The sequence below is a fragment of the Bos taurus genome, chromosome 8, assembly GCF_002263795.3.
Source record: "Bos taurus isolate L1 Dominette 01449 registration number 42190680 breed Hereford chromosome 8, ARS-UCD2.0, whole genome shotgun sequence".
Classification (NCBI taxonomy): domain Eukaryota; kingdom Metazoa; phylum Chordata; class Mammalia; order Artiodactyla; family Bovidae; genus Bos; species Bos taurus.
Window position 1 is genome coordinate 44,069,396 of NC_037335.1, and position 26,822 is coordinate 44,096,217.

The following is a 26,822-nucleotide window of genomic DNA, read 5'->3' on the forward strand; positions in this document are numbered from 1 at the left end:
ACATGTCCATTGTTCCCTTCACACAGGGCAGAAGTCAACTGCAATAGTACACACTTTTCCTCTACCAGTGCTTTGCACTGACTCTTGATCCTAGGTCCCCTTGAGCACTTACGCTGGTGGCTCCAAAGCTGAACCTCATGAGGAGGTAGAGAGTGGCGCAGGCTTGGCTGCGGGTGATGTCCATGCTGCTGCTGCAGTGGTGCAGCACTCGCTGACACAGGTCTGCACACTGCTCCACTTCCTCCTCAAACAACAAGTCGCCAAACTAGGAGAGACGCAGCGGCATTAGACATCACTTGGCACATTCATACCCTTTCTGGACCAGATGCCTGTTGAGATATGTAAATGTCTGCTTGGACAAGCAAAGCCCAGAAGAGTTAATGCACTGCTTCATAAAGATAATGAGTTACTTGAGTCAGAAGATGAACTAATGCAATGGAGTTGACTTGATCTCATTAGGAACTGCTTACAAAGAGCAAGGCTACATAATTATCTGCATGGTTAGCCAGGATGCATTCCCTGGTGAAGTCACAGCTCTGAAGGAATTATTCCATGTTTCCCTGGAAATTATTGGTGACTAAGAGCAAATGATCCCGACAGGTGAGAGCAGAGATAGTCCACTTTATTTCGGCTGTGCCTCATGGCTTATGGGATCTTAAGTTTCCCAACCAGGGATCGAAATACTGAAAATGCAGAGTCTTAACCACTGGACCACCAGGGAAGCCCCAGGAGTCCACTTTCTAAATGTAAAAGATACCAGGTAGAGGTCAACAACCAAGATTTTTAATAAAGGGATTGGGGGGGGCGGAGTGTGGAGCACAGAAATCTGCAATACACCATTTTACTTTAGGAAAATCTATATTCTTCAGGCTATGAGAAATTTATTTTTAAACTTTCTGGCATTTTATGATGTGACATTTTGTAAGACTCACTACTGGGAGTCATGCAGAGGAACTGAATCTCATTCACGTAAGACATTAATGAAAAAAAGGTGAAAAACAAATCTGCTCAATTGATTTCCACTCTCATGTCTTCAGTGAGTGGGCCCACATTTCTAATGTGAGAGGCACTGGTGAGTCTCACAGAATCAGTGTATCTGCTTCCTTCCTAACGAGACTTAAGACTTTTACCCCAGGGTCACTTAACGCAATGGTGGTCTGTGGGTTTTCGTGCACCTGAAGCAAGAAATGTGAAGCTAGACTGATGAGAATCTTAACTCTTAATAAAAAGTAAGAGAATAAGCATCCCACATTTACCTTGGCAATGAGAGCACGGAGCGTCGCAAAGCAGTGAGTTAGGTATGTGGTGCTCTGATCACAGCTCAGAGAATTCACAAGGACTCTTAGCACGCCTCCCAGAAGGCTGTCTTTACAGTCCAGAGCCGAGCTCGCCTGGGGGAAGAGAACAACAGCATCGATGAATCCCTGTGCTATGCCCGTGAACTGAGAGGGGAAGACAAAAGTAGGTACTTTTGGCAATTAGCACAGTGACGCTGACATTTCATCTCTTGGTCTATGATCTTAAGGGTTTGAGAAAGTACCCTGCATACAGTACATCACCAGGAGTGCTGAAGCCCTATTTCCACATGACTTTATTCCAAAACTCCCAACTGATTTGGAATTTACACCTTATTCCAGGCTGCTAACTCTAGCTATAAAGCACACCTTCCCCTCATCCTGGGTGAGCTTTTGGAAAGGTCTTTTTCCTTGTATACAAGGCACAGCTTTCCTTGTGGGCCTCCCAGGGGTTGCCTGTGGCAGTGGACGTTCCTAAAGAGAAGCTTATTCATCACCTGCAGCAGGACTAATACCACCAATGTCAATAACAGTTTTCAACTGCCTTTGGAAACTGCAAGTACATTTTGAGCACCGATGTTAAGAAGACAGCACTCAAAGCAGTATTGTATAAAGATATAATTTTCCTGTGGTCATGTATGGATGTGAGAGTTGGACTGTAAGAAGGCTGAGCGCCGAAGACTTGATGCTTTTGAACTGTGGTGTTGGAGAAGACTCTTGAGAGTCCCTTGGACTGCAAGGAGATCCAACCAGTCCATTCTGAAGGAGATCAGCCCTGGGATTTCTTTGGAAGGAATGATGCTAAAGCTGAAACTCCAGTACTTTGGCCACCTCATGCGAAGAGTTGACTCATTGGAAAAGACTCTGATGCTGGGAGGGATTGGGGGCAAGAGGAGAAAGGGACGACAGAGGATGAGATGGCTGGATGGCATCATTGACTCGATGGACGTGAGTCTAAGTGAATTCCGGGAGTTGGTGATGGACAGGGAGGCCTGGCGTGCTGCGATTCATGGGGTCGCAAAGAGTCGGACACGACTGAGCGACTGATCTGATCTGATCAAAGATACCATATACTTTTTGTCTTTATTTTTATACAATAATTACATTTTAAGAGACAAAAGTTGGATTACTAAGGTTCAACTGTGTTTTGATGATATTTCCTTTTCTGGCCCTAGAAACAATACTGGATCCATTTTAATAAATGATTTTTTCATTGGAAACATGTACGGACTCATTTTTGAGGTTAAACTAAAAACGTTATCACCTAGATGTCTTGAGAATTTCTGGAAACATTCACTTAGAAGATGAAATTAGTATGGTGAACTACATTACTGTAAAGTTCACAGTGATATAACACTTTTCTACAGCAGGGTTGGCAAATTCTTGGTACAGATTATTTTTCTTCATTAATTTGTGTCCAAAACAGACATCATTAATCACACTTTTCCCTCTTTTTACTTCGTCCAGTCATAATCTTAGCTCCCATACAGACATCAACCATAATTCAAAGGCGGTTGACCTAGCAAAAAAACAAACATGAAAACCTACCTACCACAACTATTACAGGTATTGAATTATAAGCCCACCACTCACATTATAATCTTTGCATATGCTCAAGTAGATTTAACTATGAGGGTCAGTCTGTCAAGCACCTAAGTCTTTCCAAGTGAACATCAAGTCAATGCATCCAGAAGAATGTCCTGTTTGAGTATTTCTGGAATTTCTAAGGTGGATGCTATTGTAAGTAGCTTTCACTACTGTAAATAGTCTTGCAATGTCACTTCCTTTATCTGGCTTCCCTTGTGGCTCCGCTGGTAAAGAATCCACCTACAATGCGGGAGACCTGGGTTTGATCCCTGGGTCAGGAAGGTTCCCTGGAGAAGGAATAGGTTATCCACTCCAGTATTCTGGCCTGGAGAATTCCAAGGACTGCACAGTCCACAGGGGCACAAAGAATCGGATGCAACTGAGTGATTCACTTTCATTGTAAATAGTAAACTTCCTGACTTCATTAAACAAAAAGCATTTTCTATCACGCTTATTTTTCACAATTTTCTATACAGGATTCTTATTAAATTCCAGTGGACATATTCATGTTGAACAGATCAGGTGTTTGTTGTCCTCACCTGGATAATGTTTTCCTGCATATCAAGGATGATTAAATTTGCTTCTGTAGCCAGATTGCCACTGATCAAGGCTTCTTGATCTAACTCTGCCTTTGTTCTAAGAAACAAAAAGAGGTCAAATTAAAGTGCACATCAAATCTGGTCATCTCCTGATGATGGTAATCCACATGCCAAGTGTAAAGAAATCTTCTGAAGAGTCAATCTAGGAGTGAAAACAAAGCAGCTGGTCACTGGCAACTTGTGTAATTGGAGCCTGGTTAAAAGATTTTCTAGGTAGAGGCTCCAGGCCATTCTCATCCCCACTATTATGAAGAATGATGACAATTATAAAAATAACAAATGGGTAGAAGAGCAATTATTGGTTATTACTAGCAATTAGGCCAGCCAATCAGATTGTTGCTTAAAGCTTGAGGGTCATTCTTGCATTTCACCTGTGAGAATCATCTCCCAACCTGAGCCAAGAAGCCCCTGCAACAAGCTAGAGGACACAAGACTGGGTTTGATGTGAATTTGGCTAATCACAATGCTGCTGGATTAGGAAAGGATGATGTTTCAGAAGCGGTCAGGGAAGAATCAGTGTCTTGACTTTCCAAAGACTACTTTGGGGTTGCACAGTCAAGTACGGGCCTTCTGTCCTTTTCCAATGGAAGCAAGGCTGCATGCCTGTCAGGCACACCATCTAACTTCCTGCTGGATGTCAGTGGTTATTACCCACCAGGGAATGGGAAATTACCTAGTGGAACTTTTCTATTAGGTTCTTTTTTTAAGGAATCAGAGCGTTTTATGTATTAATTCATCCATTCTCATAAATTTCAAGTGAAGCTAGAAAGAGAGATTTCGTATCTTCAAATTTAGTGGCCAGGAAAGGGAAGTGTGAAGAACCGACTTTCTCAAGACGTCCCAGTGCTGAAGTGTTGCCACAGGGGCTAAGGCATCCTGATATAAGCTCAAAAGTCTTGGTCCAAGATCATCCCTTAGCTGTGCTCGAGTCCCTTCACCCAATGATGGGGGCATTGCTGTTGCTTATGTTCCATCAAGGACTCAGAATTGACACTTTCTATGTTTTAAATATTTTCATGCCTAGAATAGGCTCTGTGGTCCCAAGCTGCTCTATATTTTTTCCTCATTCTCCAAATGACAATATTTATGTAAAATAAGTGAAACAGAAAAGCTTCTTTTTATTAATTCACTGGTAGGTTTAGATTTAGAGCAAAGCTATTTAACAGAAACATAATGGGGGGTTACTTGTGTCATTTTATATTTTGTAGTAGCCACACAGGTGAAATTAATGTTAATATTTTTATTTAACCCAATATATCAAAAATATTGCTGATGTGTAATCACAATAAAATTTATTAATGAGATATTTTACATTCTTTTACCTGTGCTAAGTTCAATATCTGACATGTATATTTTCACTTACTGCACTACCATGGCTACTGTACTAGACAGTGCAGATCTAGCGTGACCTAATCTGGGTTTTTTTTTTTCCAAATTTTTCAATTGTGGCAAAATACACACAACATAAAATTTACCACCTTAACCATTTTTAAGTGTACAGTTAAGTGGTCCCAAGTATACTCATATTGTACAACTATCATCACCACTAATATGGATTTAAAAAGCCTATCAGCTATTTCTTGAAAACAATGGTTCTCAAATCTGACTTCACAAGAATCAAATGGGGCTTTCACCACATACTGTTTTCTGAGTAACATTGCTGGAGATCCTGAATTAACTGGCCTGAGGTACATCTGAGCACTGGGGGCTACTAAAGCTCCCCAGGCAATTTTAATGTACAGCTGGGTTGAAAATGACTGCTCTAAAAGAAACAGAGCCAAAATCATTGAATAGTGATCTAAAAGAAGGTGAAAGACACCACTGGTATAATTACAAAAGTTTTCCTAAACAGCTAACTTGCACGGTTACAATTTACTACGGTTTCGCTTTTAAAAAATCACCCATGAAGATGATCAGAAGTGAATCATTACCTCTGGCAACAAGCAGCCCAAAGCGCAGCTCAGGGCTGACTTGACCTGGAGAGGTTTGGTGTGCCCTGTGTGGAAAGCCTCAGTACTGTGCTGTTTCTGTGACAAAAGGGGAAGATTTCCCCAAACACCCACTTACACAGCCCAGGCAATCGTGCTTTCTGTTCGGCTCTTCTTTTAATCTCATGGAGTAGATGGCCTAACTGCCTAAGCAGTTCTGTGTTAATTAACTACATGCAATAGTTCTTTAATTTGTGTGTGTGATGGTGGTGGGGGGCGGGGTGGTGTTCAATGCCTAAATTAAAACGTACAGACTCTCAGAATCAATAGTTTATAAATCAGTTCAGGGAACTTAGAACAAGCACAAAATACCCAAAGCAAATGGATATGATTCCTAAGAGCAACAACTGGGCTATACAAGCAACACATATAATTAAAATATTTATCTCCTTAATGTTTTAAAATAAACTTGACTTCCAAAAGTCCCATAAATGAACCAGAATGATCCATTCTTGTGATAACAACAAAGATAGCAACATATTTATTTATTAAAAAACACTGCTACTCAAGCCCACCTCATCCCCCACCCCTCCTTATAATGGATGTTTTATATACCATGGGGATACCCTGCGTATGCCTTGTCAAGTGTATGCATGTGGGGAGGGGTTGTCTTAAGCCATATAATGTTTCAGCAGTGAACCCCAGGATTCATTAAGCTACCTCTTGCTAAGAGGAACAGCAGATACTAATATGTGCTATCTATTCAGACAATTTAGTTTGAGCCTTCATAGGTCCAAATTGTTGTGTATACTACAATATGGATATAGCATATATTGCAACCCAAGCAGGTTTTTCTTCTTTTACTTTAGCATTATTTTCTGATAATAATATATCATAATACACATTCATTGTAGGAAATACAGAAAAGTATAAAAAGGAAAACATCCTTCACAAACATTCTCAACACAAAGAAAATCGTGGTTAATGTTTTGGTAAATTTCCTTCCAGTCTTTAAAAAATATATCTACTATGTGTAGAGATTTAAAATTATACTCTTAAAACAAATGTCTACTCTGCTTTGTTCACTTAACATTGAATCAAAAGCATTTCCCATATCATTAAAATGATTTGGAAACATTTAAATGCCAACCTAATATTTCATTATCTATTTCCCTATTAGCATTTAGAATGTTTCAATTTTGTGTGGGTCTTCCCTGGTGGCTTGGCAATAAAGAATCTGCCTGCCAATGCAGGCACACTGAGACTTGGGAGACACAAGAGACTCAGGTTTGATCCCTGGCTCAGGAAGATCCCCTGGAGAAGGAAATAGCAACCCCCTGCAGTATTCTTGCCTGGGAAATCCCATGGACAGAGGAACCTGGCAGGCTACAGTCCATGTGGTTGCAAAGAGTTGAACAAGACTTAGTGACTAAACAACAATTTAAAAAAATTTTTTTATGTAATGCTGACATAAATATCCCTGAATATACATCTTTGTACACATTCGTGGAGTGGAAATATGGATTGAAATGATGTGGTCCTGGGTACCCTGTCCTGACTCATCAGCAGTTTTTGTTAAGCTAGCTGAGATTGCTAAACATTAGTTTTCTTTAAATGCTTATTAATGTGATAAATGTTTAAGAGCTGGATATCATAACTCTTTATATCATTGATTATCCTGGAACCCTGGATGAACTAAATGTATACAGATAATGATGTTTCAGTTTCTTACCCTTGGAAGGATGTAGTTGTTTCAGTAACACAAGTAGCCTGGGAAAAATCATTTTGAACTTCAGGTAAAAGTGGCACAAAGTTGCTGAGTGACTTACTTATCTAGCTTCTCATTAGCTTGCCGCCAATGTGTCTGCTCTTTCCTCCATCTCAAATTTTCATTTAGGCCTGGAAATCGGTCATTCCCTAGGAGTTAAGAAATGCACAACAGGAATTTGATTAGCAGTAGTAGCAAGATAACCAGAAGTTTTGTAACAAGCTCAACTGAAGGGACTCAGTGCTGTTTCTCCAGATAATTAGAATCCATGCTGGTGCTGGTGGGAGGCCAAACTCATAACCAAATCTGGGATGGGTTAGTCTGCTCTTTGATTGACAGGCCAGACCTCAGAAGCCCTTCTGGAGTGTTGGCAAGCACATCTCCCATGGACACAGGGTTTCAGTGAAATCAGGGTTTCTCCCCATATTATTTATTTATGAAGAGTGCTGGTGTTGAAAAAGGGTGCTCAACCACCCCTGAGAAGCTCAGCTCCTTCCAAGTTCCCTGCCACCGTGTCCCACTGAAGAGCAGGAACCATCACTTTGTTTTCCTTGAGCACAATGGATAAGGCTGATATGCCCTAAAGAGACGAACTCAGCCTTCTGGAGATCACTCTCAGACTGTGGGGTAGGACCCTCTAAGACCACCGCAGGAGGGGACTGGACCTATTCTAGTAAACCCTGCATGACTTGGGGAAATGATCTTGGAACCAGAACTATAAGTAGGACTATCTACATAGACTCTTCAAATATCCCAGGGAGAAATGAGGGAGACACCATTCATCATCCCACGACTCATATTCTTGGATGGGATCTTTTACCACCAGTAAGTTTTAAACAGAAGATGCCATCTGAGGACATTTTCAGGGCTCCTGTGATCTCAGGAAAGGAGCTTTCCCTTAGAGGAATGTGGCTAACATCACATACATTGTGCGCCGAATCCCAGAATCTGCTTGTCTCTATTATCACACGTGTTAAGAAAGTGGTGGTGTCTATTCATCATGTGGGGAGGATGCTCCTTCCCACAAAGGGTACCAAATTCTGCTGACAGAGAGCAGGGAAGGGCTGACCCAACACACCTGGAGTCCGGCAGCGCCGCATCATCTCCCCTCGGGCCCCTTCCCCACGGAGCAAAGCCTCTTCCAGCCTGGCCTTGACATCCCTCGACTTCTGCAGAACTTGGGTACTGACTTTGTCAGAACTCTGTTTTCCCTGGACAGGACAGAGGCAGGAGGACATTAAGTTTGGGGAGCTCTCTGTTCACGGGGAGAATCCTAAAGACAGAACACCCATGGTGACATCAGCCAGTTTGGACATATGCTACAAAGACACCCTGTTCTGGGGGATCCTCTGGCTGAAATGCTGTCAATGGGAATGACATTCTCTCTGAAGAAGACAGAGATCCTTTCCTGGTGGAATTATCATATCTAGATAGGATACAGATATACAAATAGGTTATAGACTTAAATACAGAAATAAGACAAAATTAAGGATGCTGCCATTGCCCAAACAGAGGGGGAACAGTGACAAGACAGAACTTGAGAGATACCTTGTATTCAAAACATGAGACACAGATGAAAAGGAGATCTAAAATCCTGTTTAGCTGCATGGATGGCAGGTCGGCGATCCACTTCCTAAGGAGGGTCTGGTCAGCATTTTTCATGATCCACAGGAAGCAGATCATGAGGTTTCGGGTCGTGTCAGCATTCAGCATGTTGTACTGCTTGTAGGGCTGGAAGGAGGCAGATTGGGAGATGGATGCAAGGGAAGAGGTTGAGCAGCAGACATAATGAAAGGAATGCTGATTTCTTAATACACAGTGTCTGTACTTCTTCCTGGGCTGGGGTCTGTTTAGGGGAACTCTGCCTTCTCCTGGCAGTGGAAGCTGTATTCTTTGAGCTGGGCTGCTGGGAAAAGGGGCTGGTCCAGGGCAGTATTCTAACCAGGCTTTCAGCCACATAATTGTGGACACCCTCTGTTCAGGAGCCGGAGAAGGCAATGGCACCCCACTCCAGTACTCTTGCCTGGAAAATCCCATGGACGGAGGAGCTTGGTAGGCTGCAGTCTACGGGGTCACTAAGAGTCCGACACGACTGAGCAACTTCACTTTCACTTTTCACTTTCATGCAATGGAGAAGGAAATGGCAACCCACTCCAGTGTTCTTGCCTGGAAAATCCCAGGGACGGGGGAGGCTGGTGGGCTGCCGTCTATGGGGTCTCACAGAGTCGGACACGACTGAAGTGACGCAGCAGCAGCAGTCTGTTTCAGGAGCAGTGTGGTCTGGTGGTCTGCCCTGGACCTTGACCATGCCCTCCCCCCACCCAATCTCAGTAATCCACAAGGGCTTCCAAGCTGCTAAAATCAAGTATATCTCCTTCACACCGGAAACTGCAGGGTTGGATTTATAGCAGATAACTACCCTGGCTTGGTTCCCAAAATACCCTAACTATTCAAGATTTAGCTTCTTTGTCAGAGTCCAAAGTATAAGGGTCATGAACTGCTCAGCAAATGAATCAAATACATAATTCAGTGGAGTCCTTTAGGACAGAGCTTCAACCACAATTTATGTTTTCCTGGGGACAGGGTGTGGGGGCTCAGGCTATTTGCTCTCATGCTTTGGCCACAGTGTTCATTTTAGAGCGCTGAGCACACTCTCTGTCACTCATCCAAACAACACAAAGGACAACATGTGATTCACTCGGCGCAGCTAATACCCAACTGAACGTAGGAGTGAAGCTGCAGAGAGGTGTTAGTTCACATGTGAGGGGAATGGTCGGTTTGAATGTGGAGGATAGGGTTTACGAAGTTACTTTAACATTAGTTTTTCTGAGTATGACCACAAGAAGTAATATTTTTAAATGTATTATAACTTCATAGGAAATATCTTCTAAGAGGTGAACCTTGGACTTTTGAGTTTCTGTTGGAGACAAACAAGAATGTAAAAGGCACATACCACCTGAAGCAGCCAATTTGGGTAAGACAGATATTAGAAAGGTAGAGGAGGTCAGAAAGTACATCATATTTGTTCAGCTGTAGGATGAGTAATGTCAACTATCCATGTCTTTTCTTTTTCCCCTCCTGGCCTTCAACTCTTATGGGTGTGTGTTAGAGGGTGGCGGGGGGGTGGGGTGGGGTGGAATTGGGGAGTGCTAAAGGGAAGAGAAGGCAGTCACTCAGCCAAGCAGAATTATAGGTTGAGAGGCTGTCTTCCCAGGAAAGAACTGGGTTGAGTTCTTTGCAGATATGAATGTTACACTGAAATGCAAACTTAAATTAAGCAAGAGAATGCAGCTCTGTCTTGGCAAAGGGATTGTCAGAGCTCAGCAAGGAACAGAGGTAGATTCCACAGAGTGCAAGCCTCCCACCTGAGGGATCCTTGGTTTGATCTCCTTTACAATATTTCAGATTTTCCAAGTTCATCTTTCTTAGTTTTCCAAACCTTGAACTTAACACTACTGAAATTGCCTGAATTTGTTCTGTGAGGCTCTTGCTGTTGTCAGAATCCTGTCTGGCTCTGTGTTACCTCCCCTTTGTCATTTTCCTTCTCAACTACTAGCCTCACACAATTTCTTCCAGCATTGAGCAATAAGGCAGAAATCTCATTGCCTGCTCTATCCTGGGTTCTGGCAGGTGAATTTAGGAACACATCCATTAATAGATGGGAAAAGACTCAAAACAAAAAATAAACAGGAGAAATGTGGACCAACATACCAGGGAAGACAACATGGTTGTACTTGTCTTCAAATTAAAATTTCCAGCTATAGCCAATGCCACATTCTGATTAATTGCACTGGTCCCTTCTTGTTCTTCATCTGAGCCATTGGCACGATTTTTTCCACCTCGAGCTTCTGCAGCTGCAATCAAAATATTATTGACCTTACTACATGATCCAGCAATCATGCTTCCTAGTATTTACCCAAAGGAGTTGAAAACTGATGTCCACACAAAAATCTGCACACAGATGCTTACAGCAGCTTTATTCATAATTGCTACAACTTGGAAGTAACCTAGATGTCCTTCAATAGGTGAATGGATAAAAAACTGTGGCATATTCAGACAATAAAATATTATTCAGTGCTAAAAAGAAATGAGCTATTAAGCCATGAAAAATCATGGAGGAAACTTAAATGCATATTACTAAGTGAAAGAAGTCCATCTGGAAAGGCAAAACTATGGAGACAGGAAAAAGTTCACCCCTCCTTTTCTCACTTGGTACCCATACATCTGTTCCCTATGTCTGTGTCTCTATTTCTGCCTTGCAAACAGGATCAATTATACCATTTTTTCTAGATTCCACATATATGTGTTAACATACAATATTTGTTTTTCTCTTTCTGACTTAATTCACTTTGTATGACAGTCTCTAGGCTCACCCACATCTCCACAAATGACTCAATTTCATTCCTTTTTATGCCCAAGTAATATTCCATTTATATATGTACTACATCTTCTTTATCCATTCGTCTACTGATGGACATCTAGGTTGCTTCCATGTCTGGCTGTTGTACATAGTGCTGCTATGGACATTAGGGTGCATGTATCTTTTTGAAATACAGTTTTCTCTGGGAATATGCTTAGTAGAGGGATTTCAGCATAGTAATTTTAAACCTGACATTTAGCACTATTTATCTGTTACCATCTATAGTGAAAAGCAGGCAGTCTAATAAAAGAGACAAAATGTCCCCCACAAGATTAGGCTAGAAATTAAGTTTTCAAACTGTGAAAACAAAAAATTTCAAAGCTTTCATAATACTTTTCTATAATATGGTATTTTTACTTCATTTATATATTTCAAATAATGGCCAAATAGAAAGGAATACAAAGTTACAGAATTAAATAATTATCTTATAGAGTAGTAAGCCATTATTACAAATTCAGCAATCATTTATTAGATTTTGAATGTCTGAAATAAATGTTAATTTATTATACTCATGTAATATATTTATATATAGGTATAGATGTATGCAAACAAAATAGGGACCCACAATTGAAAAGGTTTATTTTTATGACCATGATAAATTACACATAGAAAGTATTTGTTTAAGTAGTTCTGAGGAAAATGTGTTAAAACATGTATGACTGATCCATTAAAAACTCATAATTTTATAGACCTGTCAACATTATAGTTTCTTGACTTTCAATTTTTCAGAAAAATAGCCATGTGAACAGATTTTCACCTGCCAAACTTGTAAAAACAGAACTCAATTTTTAAAAAATAATTCACTACTGTTCTTAAGTCAATAGAATTTTTAAGCACAGAGTGAAATGAAGAACATGTGGCAATTATTCAAGACCTGATAACATTATCAGGATTACTTTGAGGATACATTCTCATTTTTCCTAAATGTGCATAGGCTCATGGTTACAAGAAAAAGAGAGGAGAGAAGGATAGAAATATTTGCTGCCAAGATGCTTTCACAGAAGTTCTCTCATTTCCTCTTTATCAAAACCCTAAGATATAGACATTGCTATCACATTTTTACAGCTGAGGAAAGGAAGGGAAGGCATTAAATGGTTGAGGAAATTTCCAAAGGTCACATACAGTATAAACGGTCTGGAATTTGAATTCTGTTGTATTTTTTAAAAAATATTATACTCTTAGTTTATTAATCAAAAGATTTCATATCTAATAAATATACTATACTATCTTTAATAATAGAATATTTACATTGTTTTCCCACTTGTTAGCTACATCACAACTATAAAGTTCAGTGCATACATAAAGAAATCACTGAGATTTAAAAGACCAAGTGCTCTAGAAGGGTGGGAAGGGGCAGGAGGTGGGAGGGAGGTTAAAAGGGAGGGGACATATGTATACCTATGGCTGATTCATGCTGCTGTATGGCAGAGGCCAGCACAGTATTGTGAAGCAATTTTCCTTCAATTAAATAACTAATTTTGAAAAAAAAAACAAAAAAATAAGGTTTGTAGTTAAAAAGATATAATGCTACTGTTCGCTTAATAGACCACAATACAGAGAAAGCATAACTTTCATATGTACTGGGAACAAAAAAAACCCACAAACAAACAAATGCTAAAAAGTTATGATCCAAAGTGGCTGATTTGGAAAATTTTAATCAACAATGAAACTTTGGATAATGTGTGTTAACGTGATTCCCTTGCTTTGGGAACAAACAAATAACAGATCCTCAAATGAAACTTTCTTGAAATGTCCATGCAAAATTCTACAAGGGATCTGCAAAGCCATACTCTGAATTGCACCTTTAAATTCCGAAGACAACTATCTTCTCCGTTTGCCCTTTACTCAGGCACTGCTACAGGAAGCTCTGTGCATCTTACCGAGCAGCCAGCTCATCTGGTGGGCTAAGATAGCTTCCGTAACTTCCCTGCCCATTTTCCCCCTCATTTTATGAGCTAAATGATTGTCACCACAAGGAGTTTAGAAATGATTGTCACACAGGACATTTTGCTTTTGGAGGAAGCAGGAAACCATGATAGTTCTAAGGTTCCAAGCATGATTCCTTACAAGGATTCTATACTTAACCACGCGTCAGTTAGAAGAATAGCACCTCCCTTCGCTGAGGAAAAAGCAAAAAGCACCCTGAAGCAGTCAGCAGTGTGTGTGTGTGTGTGTGTGTGTGTTAGGGGAAGGACAGGCAGATGGGAAGGACAGGCAGATGGGATTTGTCTTTCTCAGGTCTCAGATAAGATGCTGTTTTTGAGTGAGGGTGGTTTTGTTTGTCTACATTCCCTAATCCGCACTGTAACATGCAAATAAACTCAGGAGGTGCCTTTTAACAATTGATGCTTTCCTCTGGTGGCCAAGTGGGAGATACTGAATTCCAACCTTAATGAGCTTTTTAGTGCTAAAGGCAAAATTCCTCTGCCATAACAGCATTTCCTAATAGTGTCAGACAACATGATATATATATTTTTTGGCATGGTACAAATGTTTAGACTCATTTGAGTCTGCTTCTTTCCTTAAGTGCTCATAAAATAAAAGAGAAGAAACACTTTATTTCAAGACGTCAGACCACAGATCACTAAAAGGAGTAATTCTGTTATTTTCTCATCCTTTGTGGTGTACGGTCTTTAGTGTTTATGTACCAACAGACCAATGAATGAATGAATGAGCAAACAATTAAAAAAAAACACATATACATGTGGCTTAAAAAATACACTTACCAGGGCCTATGTTTGAAAAGGTTTGGAAAGCAGTGGTAGTGGGAAGGGCTCACGCTAGCATATCAGCCCTGGAGCCAGCAATGGAAACCTCATTTTAGTGGTGAATCTGGCAGGAACCCCCATCAATCCAAAGAAGGAAACAGAAGGCATCATTACCTGTAAAGTCATAGAGCTGTGGCAAAGCATCCAAAATGATACCAACCAAAGGCAGGTAGAGGGCAGCAACTTTGACCTTCACCTCTGGTTTAACACAACGCGGGTCCAGGTCGTGAGAACTCAGCAGGCTGTGGATGGCACTGACAGCTTTCCTTTGTACTTTGATGATCCTGTTGGCACAACACAAAAAGCCAAAGGCCATAGTGAAGCAAGGTTGACCAGAATGCTCCTAAACAACGAGGTGATGATATGAAAACCAAGCAAAGTAGGGCTGAGGTGTACAGAATCCAGAGACAAGCTGCTTGTGGTCTAGTCCTGGCTCTGCTGTTAGCACAATGTTTAAAGTTCACCATGTTGTAGAATCAGTACTTCACCCCTTTTTATCATTGAATAATATTCCATCACATTTTATTTAGCTAAATAAATAATGTGTTTATAAATCTTATAAATAATAAGATTACCCTTATGATTTCATCTAAGAGTTTTATGGTTTTAACACTTACATTTAGCTAAATAAATAATATTCCAATCACATTTTATTTAGCTAAAGTGAAAGTCACTAAATCATGTCCAACTCTTTGTGACCCCATGGACTATACAGTCCATGGAATTCTCCAGACCAGAATACTGGAGTGAGTAGCCATTCCTGGCTCCAGGGGATCTTCCCAACTCAGGGATCAAACCCAGGTATCCTGCATTGCAGGCATATTCTTTATCATCTGAGTCACCAGGGAAGCCTAAGAATACTGGAGTAGGTAGCCTGTCTCTTCTCCAGTGGATATTCCTGACCTAGGAATCGAACCGGGGACTTCTGCATTGCAGGCAGATTCTTTACCAGCTGGCTACATTTTATTTATGTAATTCATCAACTGATGGACATTCGGGTTGTTTCTACTTTTTGGCTATGATGACTTATGAACACTGTTGTGAATATTTGTATAAGTTTTTATGTAGGTATAGGTTTTTTATTTCTCTTAGACATCTACCACAGGGCAGAATTATTGGATCATATGACAACTCTGTATTTAATCTTTAGAGGAACTACATCATTTTACATTCCCACCAGCAGCTCTATCTTCTCTTTGCCAACATTTGTTATTATCTGTCTTCTGTATTATAGCCAGGTGCTAAGAGCTGACTATGATCTGCTCCCCTCAAATTCTTATGTTGAAACCTAATCCCTTATGTGATAGTGTTTGGAGGTGAGGCCTTTAGGGGGTGCTTTAGGTCATGACATCAGAGCCCTCATGAATGGAATTAGTGCCTTTATAAAAAAGACTGCAGAGAGCTCACTTAACCCTTTCTGCCACAGGGGAACACAGCAAGAAGATGCCCATCTGTGAACTAGGGAGTGAGTCCTCACCAGACACTAAATCTGTCAGCTCCTTGACTTTGAACTTCTCAGTCTCCAGAACTGTGAAAAATAAATTTCTGTGCTTTATAAGCCACCTAATCTATTTTTGTTAGAGCAGCCCAAAGGAACAAAGACAGAGGAGTATTTAACTGGTTTTGATAAACATTTCCCTGATGGATAATTATGTTGAAAACTTTTTCATGGGCTTATTGGTCATATTTTCATTGGAAAAATGTCTGTTCTGATCCTTTGCTCTTTAAAAAATTGAGTTATTTGTTCTTTTATTATTGAGCTGTAAGACATAAAAAATATATTTTAGACATAAATCCCTTATTAGATCAATGATTTGCAAATATTTTCTCCTATTCTGCTTGCTGTCCTTTTCCTTTATTAATGATGTCCTCTAAAGGACAGAAGTTTTAATTTTAATGGAGTCTAACTTACCTCTTTTTCTCTTTTGCTGGGTTTATTTTTGATGTTAGATTTAAGAAACCATTGCCTAATAATATTTCTTGAAGATTACCCTTACGATTTCATCTAAGAGTTTTATGGTTTTAACACTTACATTTAGGTCTTTGATATACTTTAACTCTTGTATATGGTGTGAGATAGGGGTCCACTTTCCTTCTTTTGAATGTGGACATCCAGTTTTCCCAGTGCCGTCTCTTGAAAACACTACTCTTTCACCACTGATTGTTTTGCACTCTCATTGAAAAATCATTTGACTATAAATGTAAGGATTCATTTCTAGACTCAATTTAATTTCATTAATTTATACATCTATCTTTAGATCAGAACCACATAGTCTTGATTAATTTTGCTTTGTATCAAGTTTTGAAGTGGGATGTGTGAGTTCTCCAGTTTTGTTCTTTTTTTTCAAGACTGTTTTGGTTATATTGGAGTCCCTTGAATTTTCAAATGCATTTTAGTATCAGCTTGTCAATTTCTGTAAGGGCCAGCTGGAATGTTGAGAGGAATTGTACTGAATTTGTACATCAACTTGGAGACTATTGCCATCTTAACAATGTTAAATTTTATGATCCATGAATATGTCATGTCCCTCCATTTATTTAGATCTATTTCTTTCTAAGGTGTTTTGCAGTGAACAAGTCTTAAACTTCTTCTGTTAAATTTATTCCTAAGAATTTTATTCTTTTGATGCTACTTTAAGTGGAATATTTTTAAAATTTTTATATTGCTCATGGAAGGAGTATAGAAATACAATTAATTTTTGTATATTGATCTTGTATCCTGCAATCTTGCTGAACTCATTTATTACCTTTAATGGCTTTTTTAGTGGGAACTTTAGGATTTTCTATAAACAAATCATGTCACCTGTGAACAGAGACAGCTTTACTTCTTCCTTTCCAACATGGATGCCATGGGTAGAACTTCCAGTAAAATGTTGAACAGAAGAAGAAAGAATGGACATTTTTGTTTTGCTCCTATAAGCAAATACTTGTAAGCAAAGTATTCAATCTTTCACCAATAAGTATGATATTAGCTGTGGGTTTTTCATAGATGCCTTTATCAGGTTGAGGAAATTCTCACATATTCCTACAGAGTTTGTGGAGTGTTTTCCAGAGGTACTAGATTTTGTCAGATGCTTTTTATTCTTCTATTGTGATGACTGAGTGGGGTTTTCGTCCTTTATTATATCAATTGACCTTCAGATGCTAAACCAATCTTGCATTCCTAGAATAAATCCTACTTGGCCTTGGTGTAGAATGGCACCCCACTCCAGTACTCTTGCCTGGAAAATCCCTGGAAGGCTGCAGTCCTTGGGGTCGCTGAGGGTCAGACACGACTGAGCGACTTCACTTTCACTTTTTACTTTCATGCATTGGAGAAGGAAATGGCAACCAACTCCAGTGTTCTTGCCTGGGGAATCCCAGGGATGGGAAAGCCTGGTGGGCTGCTGTCTATGGGGTCGTACAGAGTTGGACACGACTGAAGTGACTTAGCAGCAGCCTTGGTGTATAACCTTTTAATATATGTTGTTTAGTTCAGTCTGCCAATATTTTATTGAGGATATTTACATCTATATTCATATTGGTCTGCAGTTTTCTTGTGATATCTTTATCTGCTTTGCCATCAAGGTAATGCTGGCTTCATAGAATGAATTGGAGGTGTCCTTTCTTCTATTTTTTGGAAAAACGTGAAGGATTGGAGTTAATTCTTCTTTAAACATTTGGTAGCACAGCACAAAAATGCTAGATAATTTACACATGCTTAAAAATCACTATAGATTTAGTGACGTATGGATGTTACCTTCTTATACCCTCAGGTAAGAAGGGTTCCACAGCGATCCCTTAGACTCTAGAGCTACGGCTCCTTTCAGGAGTTCAGCTGTTGAGATGTGTACCACTGGCCCTGTGCCTCAGATGGGTGGGTGTTGGTGAGACTATTAATTGCTTTGGCAGCCAAAGGAAGAACTGATCAAAAGGATGTATTATCAGAAAATAAATTGTTTCTGAGACTTCTGCTCATATATAAAGTCCATGATGGTATTTTTAATGACTCTCCAGGAGAACAACTGACAACCCAACAATCAGGAATTATTGTTTTGCCAAAGGAGTGACGCTCTTAATTAGTTACCCTTTGGGGGGTAGAAAAGGTACTGTGTGTGTGTGTGTGTGTGTGTGTGTGTGTATGTGTTTGAGAAAATAGACCTATCTGATTAAACATAATTACATGATGATCTCTGAACATACTCTACTCTCTTATTAGTAAAATAATAGCAACGATCTTACGAGGAATCAAAACAGATGCAAAGCCTGGTTGCTTAGACGTTTCACTAGAAGTGAAATGGAAAACAGAGACTACCACTCATGTAGATACTAAAGCGTATCATGCTTTCAGAAATCATGGAAATCTCTGCTATCAAAGGACAATCACGATAAAGTATGCGTGCATGTGTGTGTGTGAAGGCAATTTTCTTTCTGCACAAGCCTCCTTCTCAGCACATTCTCAGCTTAATGTGTCAAGGCACTTCGTGTTGCTGTGGAAATTCATGTTAGCTATAGGGTATAAAATTCCACTGAGAAAACTGGGAGGAGTTTGATGAAACTGAAGCCTTTGAAAACGAAGCTAAGGATATTCTTGGTGACTGAATTTCTGGAAGGGGGCAGAATTCAGAGCTGAGAACATCAGACTTCCCACCATGACCTGCTGGGAGATAGAGACCTACCATCTCTTAAGCATTATCAGTACGGACAAAGCATTTGGGACACATTTGTTACTGAAGTTACATAAACTTGTGCTCTTGTAATTGTTTCATACAGAGATGTCCTATTTTTGTCACAAAATTATAAATACTTTGAGAAAACTTCAGAATCTTGAATTAGACAACAATCTATAACATACAGCAATGCTGCCACTAATCAGCACATTCTATTTCAGAAACTTCTTGAACAGAGGGAGGAAGAAGGTAGGCATTGTAGGAGTAGGTTTTCAGGCAGAGAGCTAATGTGGTACAAGAGGGTGGGCCCTAGGGAAGGACTCTGGAGACCACGATCTCTAGACTTGAGTCTGCTGTGTAACTTTGGGCAAGTTCCTTCAATTCCATGGGCCTAACCTGAACACTAACAGGGCTGAATCTAGATTATTTTCCAATCCTAACACTCCTTGGATTTAAGCCCCTGTCAGCAGTGTGCCAAGTGGCATCTGGCTGCTGCCTCTGTGCATACAGGTCACCCAAGGTACACCTTAAAAACAGCTTTGTTTCTAAGCAGCTCACTAGCCAAGCATCCCGGGGAACCCTAGTAGAATTGGTAAAGTGAAAGTGTTAGTCGCTTAGTTGTGCTGCTCAGTTATGTCCAATTCTTTGGGACCCCATGGACTGTAGCCCGCCAGGCTCCTCTGTCCATGGGATTCTCCAGGCAAGAATACTGGAGTGGGTTGCCATTTCCTTCTCCAGGGGATCTTACTGACCCGAGGATCGAACTGGGCCTCCTACACTGCAGGCAGATTCTTTACAGTCTGAGCCACTGGAGGCCTTGGTAGAATTGGCAACTTCCTCATAATGAATAAGCGGTTGAAAAGAGCTGTTTTATGGTTACTCTCCATCCCTCATGCCTTTCCACGTTCCCATTGGCACCACTTTCTAAAAACGTGGCTGCTTCTATTCCTTGGAGCTGGTGAATGGTGGAGTTTTTCACCAAGGAAGATAAGTCAGAGTGCAAAAATTTGGTAAGGAGCATCCTTTTTTTTTTTTGCTTTCTGTTCCACTATAAATGTTTGAGACATACCCTTCCCCTTCAGCATCCAGGGCAGCAGCCAGCTCGGTGAAGAGAAGCCCGGTGAGGAAGTGCTGCTGGCGGTACTCCGGTGTCAGGTCGAACATGCTAGCAATCTTCTGGTCCTGGAAACTGGAGCAGGAGCTGGAGTTCTATAGAAATGTAAGGGGCAGTTTTCTAAGCAACAAGAACTGGAATTAACACCACGATGGTGAGGATGCATCAAGCATATGCTACCAGCCAGGCTCTGTAGGCACAACGCAGTGAAGCAGTTACTGCTCACATCCCTACGTGTCAGATGAAGAAACTGGGACTTAGAGTGTCCACTCTGCTCAACTAGCGAAGAAGACTAAAATCCTAGGGTCATATCTGGATAGGGAAATGGGGATTCTACCCCATGTTATGGCTCTGAGCTGGTGATTCCTCTATAACAGACTGCCACCTTTATTTAAGGTTCCTGTTTACACTTCTGAATATGATTTACCTACATTGCCTGAATTTTGCTGGCCTGGAAACCAGAAGCAGCCTCAGGCAGGGAAGTGTCACATTTACCAGTCCTGGCCAATACCTGTGTTCTTATCTTAGGGCGTACTTCATATGTCACTAAGAAGCTACAAATGTCTCTAGCCAGCCTTTCCAGTTTGGTGATGCTGGGAGGTGGTCAGAAGGGGAATATGGGGGAGGACGAGGGGCAGAGCTGGCAGGTGTGGAACAGCTGCTTGTAAGTCAGCTCTTCCCCAGTTCACAGGAAGATGGTCATGCGGTGCACGTCTGAATCTGAATGTCATCTGGCATGAATAGCTAAGATTTTTAAAAGAATTATTAAGATAAGCCTCCTCCTTTGTGCTAGGATCAAAGACAATGCATCTGAAGGAAAACCTAAAAAGAAGAAATCTTGCCTGCTATTCTGAGCTACTGATTTGTTCCCTATATATGGAATATGACTATTAAACAGCAGTACTTTATAAAGTTTTTCTACAGAACACCAGTTCCCAAACCAATGGAGGAAAAAAAAGATTTCCAGAGTCCAGTCATTTTGGGAAGTACTGCTTATCATTCACCTCCTCCTCCTCCTTCCTTTGCCACCCCAGGGGCATTGTAATTTATATAAACAAGTTAGAGACTCTTCAATGGCCTATTGCAAAGAAACCTTTTAACACCGTGTTTCTAAAATGGATTTGTCTTCAGAATTCTATATTTGTATAATACCTCCTAAAATCCTGTGAAATGTGGGGCCCACCAAACCTAACCTGCATAATACTGATCTACAAAAAGAGACTGGCCATGCTGTCAAAGCCTCATTTCTAAATATTAATACAAGTGTTACTCTTCTGTGCTGATTAAGAAAAAGAATTTTTAGAAATATACTCTATAAAACAGACCATTTGATTATTTTACAAGGAGATATTTTTAGTGTTTCAAGAGCTACATTTTCGAGAATATGATTCAAGGTGGAATCATTTTGTACTTAATTTCATTCTATATCAGAATCAGCAGAAAGTTCTAGGATCATTCAAAGATACAATACAGTATCCATGTTAAAAACTACTACTAGATCATTTGGGAATCAATATAAAGGAAACTAACTGTAATTTCATAAATTTTATGAAAGGAAGGTTTCATAAGGTTTAGGAAAAGGGAAGTGAGCAAAGGAGACTGTCAAGCTAAAGTAAAGACTGTCAGCAAAAGATCTGTGATTTTTCTATGAATTAGACATTTTTCATAGTGCATATAGATTTTGTGCTCTTCTGGCCTCAGCAGGGACCCTTGAACCCAGACAGAAAACAATCACATAGCTTGTAAATGATTAGTTAGATGAAATAACTTTGGGTAGCATACGTATGTGTATCTGGATTAACACATACAATGTGTATCAATTGGTTTGAATAACTTAATTTTTCTTCTAATTAAGAAGACCAATCTGTATAGGAATAAATGACTAAGCCAAGCTAATTCAACAAAATAGCTTAAACACTTTCCAGTTAGCTGATTACCTGGGAAGATATGGAGGGACAGGGAGATGCTGGAGCAGTATCCGCATTCATAAAGAAGAGGTTCAGATTGAGGTAATGCTCATGGCTGCAGAGAATTCTCAGGAACTCCAGCCTCATGGAAATGAGCGTTGGAAGGTTGTTGAGCTTGGCGGACAGCTGGTAAGAAAATGAGGAGGGAAAAGAGGTTTTATTCTATGGTGAATGGAGTTGAGGTTGACAGACACAAAATTATCTTTTCTCCCCAGATTACAGAAATCAGTGGAATAAAAATGAGTGGGACAGGGCAACAGATGGCAAGCTCTGCATTATGGGAAGGTCCAGTAAGTTTTCATCCATTGTCATTGTTTAGTCACTAAGTCACGTCTGACTCTTTAGCAACCCCATAGACTGTAGCCCTCCAGTCTCCTCTGATCATGGAATTTCCCAAGCAAGAATACTGGAGTGGGTTGCCACTTCCTTCTTCAATGGATCTTCCTGACCCAGGGACCGAACTTGTGTCTCCTGCATTGCAGGTGGATTCTTTACCACTGAGCCACTTTACTGTTCTTTTTAGGATTCCAGTCTAACAGCTGGCCATAATGAGAATGCTTGCCTCAACCCAACCCTCATTAAATCTCTAATATGATGGATGGCAAGCTCATGCCTAAAATAATCTGGAGGTATGTCTTCGCTGTAACACAATAAAATTTCACAAAAATCCTACCGTGTCTGAGAAACTAAAGGAAAGGAGTTGACCCCACATGCGGCCACACAAAACTAATGAAATGGGCCTGGATGACTTGAATGCCACAAGTGCTCTCTGTGGTTTCTAATTAAAGGCCGCACTGGTAAGCTTTCAAACCAGTCCCTAGATGAAAGAATCAAATTACTTACGAAAGTATGTAGTCCCCGCGTAAAAGCCAAGGAGTTTGCCCCAACGTGGGAGAGGAGGAAGTGAAGGAGAAAGAGAAAGCTGGGAGAATTTTCAGGAAAAATCTTTTCAAACAAAGCAACTGTGAAAAAAGCAATGAAAAGCTGGCAAACATGACAGTCTGGAAGAGACCCCTTGCTTCCCTCAGGCAGGCTGACATCTGAAGGACTGAGATGCTACAGGCAGTGACAAAGTAAGCAAAGAAGGGCTTGAGGGACATTCTGTGCTGTGCGTGCTTAGCTGTGTCTGACTCTGTGTGGCTCCATGGACTGTAGCTCACCCGGCGCCTCTGTCCATGGGGATTCTCCAGGCAAGAATACTGGAGTGGGTTGCCATTTCCTTCTCCAGGGGATATTCCCGACCCAGGGATCAAACCCAGGTCTCCTACATTGCAGGCGGATTCTTTACCGTCTGAGCCACCAAGGGATGGAGCTTCAACCTCAGGATATCACCACAAGGACTCTGCTGGCCCAGCACAGGATGCCAAGCATCTCACCCTTACAAATGGCCATGCTTCCTCTTCATGCACTTTAAGAGCAGTTTTATAAACTATATAATTTAAATGAGCACATATTTTAAACCATTTTAGGAAAAAACCATTGTGTTATGGCATTTTACCTATAGAATCTGTAGTTAGTAGAAATTTATTGGAAAAAAAATGAATGCACTATGTACTATAGAAAAAATAGAATATATGACTTCTGTGTATGAACCTTTACCAGAACCCATACTCTTATCAATGTGTATTACTGGCTGATTTTGAACAGGGACATCAGCAAATTATACTAATTAAAACTCAGTTTTATGCCCTTCACTCAATGACCACTCAAGAGTTGTTGGGTCAAGCCTGCTATCAGAACTTGAAAGCACAAGATACCTGAGAAGGCCACATTGTGGGCATCTTTCATAAGTCCCTTGAAGCTTCAATGAAGACAAAAATTTCAAAAATAATTTTAGCAATGTTTAAGAAAGAGTAAAGAGCAGTTTGGGCTTCCCAGATGGCACTAATAGTAAAGATCCCACCTGTCAATGCAGGACATGTAAGACACTTTTGATCCCTGGGTCGGGAAGATCCCCTGGAGGAAGGCGTGGCAACCCACTCCAGCATTCTTGCCTCAAGAATCTGATGGACAGAGGAGCCTAGAGGGCTACAGTCCCTCTAGGGCCGTGTAAAGCCATGGGGCCACAAAGAGTCAGACAGGACTGAGGTGACTTAGCATGCACACAGGCAAGGTGCATCCTGTGTGCAAACATCCTTTGCAAAGGTCAGGGCCCAAAGCTGTAGCCTTGGTGGCCCAATTTTCACAACCATCTTGCTAAGTCAGTTCAGCTGTAATTTCTCACCCTTGAGATCTGAGCAAATTCCTCACCCCTCATGTTCCCCAGGTGGTTCTGATCACCCTAACATGCCTTCAGCAAGAATCCTGTTAGGTTAGTTTGACCAGAATTCTCCCTTTACCCCTGATTTTTCTCTTAGTAGTTTTTCATCCACTTACTACTCTTACCCTGTTCCTTGGCTATAAATTGGCATTTTTCCTTCTGTATTCAGAGTTGAATGCAATCTCTTTCCCCTACTGAAATATCCAATGCAGTGGTCTTATACCTATCACAATGGTCCTGAATAGAGTCTGCTTTACAGTTTAACAAGTTTAATGGATACATTTTTTTATACCAGAGGCGAACCCTGGGCTTACAGTGGTGTTCCAGTCCTTTCTTTCCATATATTCAACATCAAGTTTTGAAAAACAGATTAACTCGTGTTTGCAATTCATCCAATGATCTGCCATCCTAAACACCTAAGAGTGACGGCAAAGGGAAATGGCACCTTCCTCCACCACCTCCTCCCACCATTCTGGTAGGACAGGGCCAGAAGATCCAAGCAGGGGCAGGAGGTCAGGCTATACAAGATGTTCCTGCTCTGGTACTTCTGATATTTCCTTAGGATTCTTTGTAAGCCATCTTCCTTATTAGGAGTCTCTTTAGAACAGTCATGGTCTTTTTAGCAAGGGAGGGGAGATCCTTTTATTTTGCAAATGAGGAAATGAGACTCAAAGAAGTTGAATGACTTATTTATGGTCACTAAGGGATTAACTACAGAGAGTTATTAGTTCTGGTGGAACAGAATGATTAACTCATTGTACCTTGAGTAAAGCAGCCATGGCTCTTTCTTCCCTGGAAAAGTTGCAATATTAACTCCTCTAAACTTCAGCTTTATCATATGCAAAATGTTGACAATAAGACCTTGCAAGAATCAAGAGAGATGATTTCTGTAATGTGAACACAGAGCTTTGTCCATAGGAAGAAACTAAGGGTAGTGACAGTGGTGCTGATGGTGAAGGTGGTGGGTAATGATGCTGGTGGCAGTGACAGTAATGGTGGTCCTAAAACACAGGAATACGAAAGAAAAGGAGCAGCAACAGTAACTGCTACTTATATTTCTATTATTGGGATAGTTTGAGGAGAAGAGTGAACAAAAGTAGGATTCCATTTGAAAAATCTGGGGAGACAGCACTGATACGCTCTTTAATTACAAAATACAGTCAACCCTCTATATCCACAGTTTCTGCATCTGTGAGACAACCAACTGAGGACTGAAACTATTTGGAAAAAAAATTCCAGAACATTCCCAAAAAGCAAAACTTGATTTTGCACAGGCAACTAGTTACACCGCATTTACATTATGTTTGATATTATAAGCAATCCATAGATGACTTAAAGTATATGGGAAGATGTGTGTAAATTATGTGCAAATTCTACACTGTTTTATTGAAGGGATTTGAGCATCCACAAATGTTGATATCCTTGGGGGTTCTGGGAAGGGTCTTAAAACTAATACCCTGCAGGTATACCAGATGACAATATTTGCTTTTTGCTCAGTGAAATTCAGTCTCTTTGACTGATTTTACTAGAGTTCTTTAATGTTAGAATTTCACAACTGCAATTTAATTAATTACCCTAATGTGTGAAAAGAGACCTCATACTTTCAATTATATACCTGGTCAAAAACTGAATCCCACAGTCATGTAATTCTGTTAAATGCTAAACTGAAGAAAGCAGTTTGTATCACTAATAAGTCTCAATGCCCACGGACCTTGTTGGCCCTTCTGTGCTGGTTTGGTAAATGCTCCAGGAATCTGCACAAACTAGTGTGTCTACCAAAGTTCAAGGCACAAAACAAATGACTTGAAGAATGTACCACAAAACCCAGAATGTACAGGAGTCAAACTGTCTCACTTGGCAATGAACGAGGGAGCACGCCATGGCAATAAGCGTCACGTCAGATAGGAAGGAACCAGGAGCAACAGGGCTAGGTCTGAGGGAACACTCACCTGGTTGCAATAATGTTTGATGAGGTTAAACACAAAGCCACGATCCATGAGTGAGAGGAGGTCATACAAGAAGAAAGCCAGGCTAATGTTGATCTTTTCGGCCTGTTCAGTTTCCTTAAAAACAAGCATATTGATACAAACACCCCCATCATTTGCTAGTAAACCTTGGGGCCCTGGAGGGGGGCGGAATTTGGGAGAGGCAGGTCATATCTTTTCAGCCAGTGTCCCTCTGGAAGATTCTGAGCAAAGCAGGTAACCCTGCAAAACTACAGCGATATACTTTAGAAACTAATTGATGTCGTGAGTGTTGAATGAAGTAATTCCTTACCTACTGTTAGTATTTAGGTATATTTGCTTCTAGGTGTTTTTTCCTATGTGCATATTTATCTGTATATAATTGAGTTTATTCTCTGTATACAATAGGGTCCTGAATTTATTCATTCAACCATTATATTATGAACATTTTCCTACACTCTGGTTTCTCATATTTTCTTAAATTTCTTTATATTGCTTTACTA

At 40.5% G+C, this 26,822-nt stretch overlaps 1 protein-coding gene across 5 annotated transcripts in view; it reads right to left on the reverse strand.

Moving 5' to 3' along the window:
• The window catches only part of DOCK8 (dedicator of cytokinesis 8), a 241,736-nt gene that overhangs the window by 39,796 nt on the left and 175,118 nt on the right, over positions 1–26,822 (reverse strand). For all 5 annotated transcript variants that reach the window (XM_059888931.1, XM_059888930.1, XM_059888932.1 and 2 more), the window contains 11 exons: positions 26,305–26,418; positions 22,066–22,221; positions 20,084–20,223; positions 14,480–14,649; positions 10,889–11,031; positions 8,726–8,908; positions 8,256–8,388; positions 7,239–7,326; positions 3,422–3,518; positions 1,257–1,391; positions 113–265 (listed from right to left, as the gene is read on the reverse strand). In XM_059888931.1, the coding sequence (XP_059744914.1) occupies positions 113–265; positions 1,257–1,391; positions 3,422–3,518; positions 7,239–7,326; positions 8,256–8,388; positions 8,726–8,908; positions 10,889–11,031; positions 14,480–14,649; positions 20,084–20,223; positions 22,066–22,221; positions 26,305–26,418 (1,512 nt within the window). The remainder of the gene's footprint in view (positions 1–112; positions 266–1,256; positions 1,392–3,421; positions 3,519–7,238; positions 7,327–8,255; positions 8,389–8,725; positions 8,909–10,888; positions 11,032–14,479; positions 14,650–20,083; positions 20,224–22,065; positions 22,222–26,304; positions 26,419–26,822) is intronic.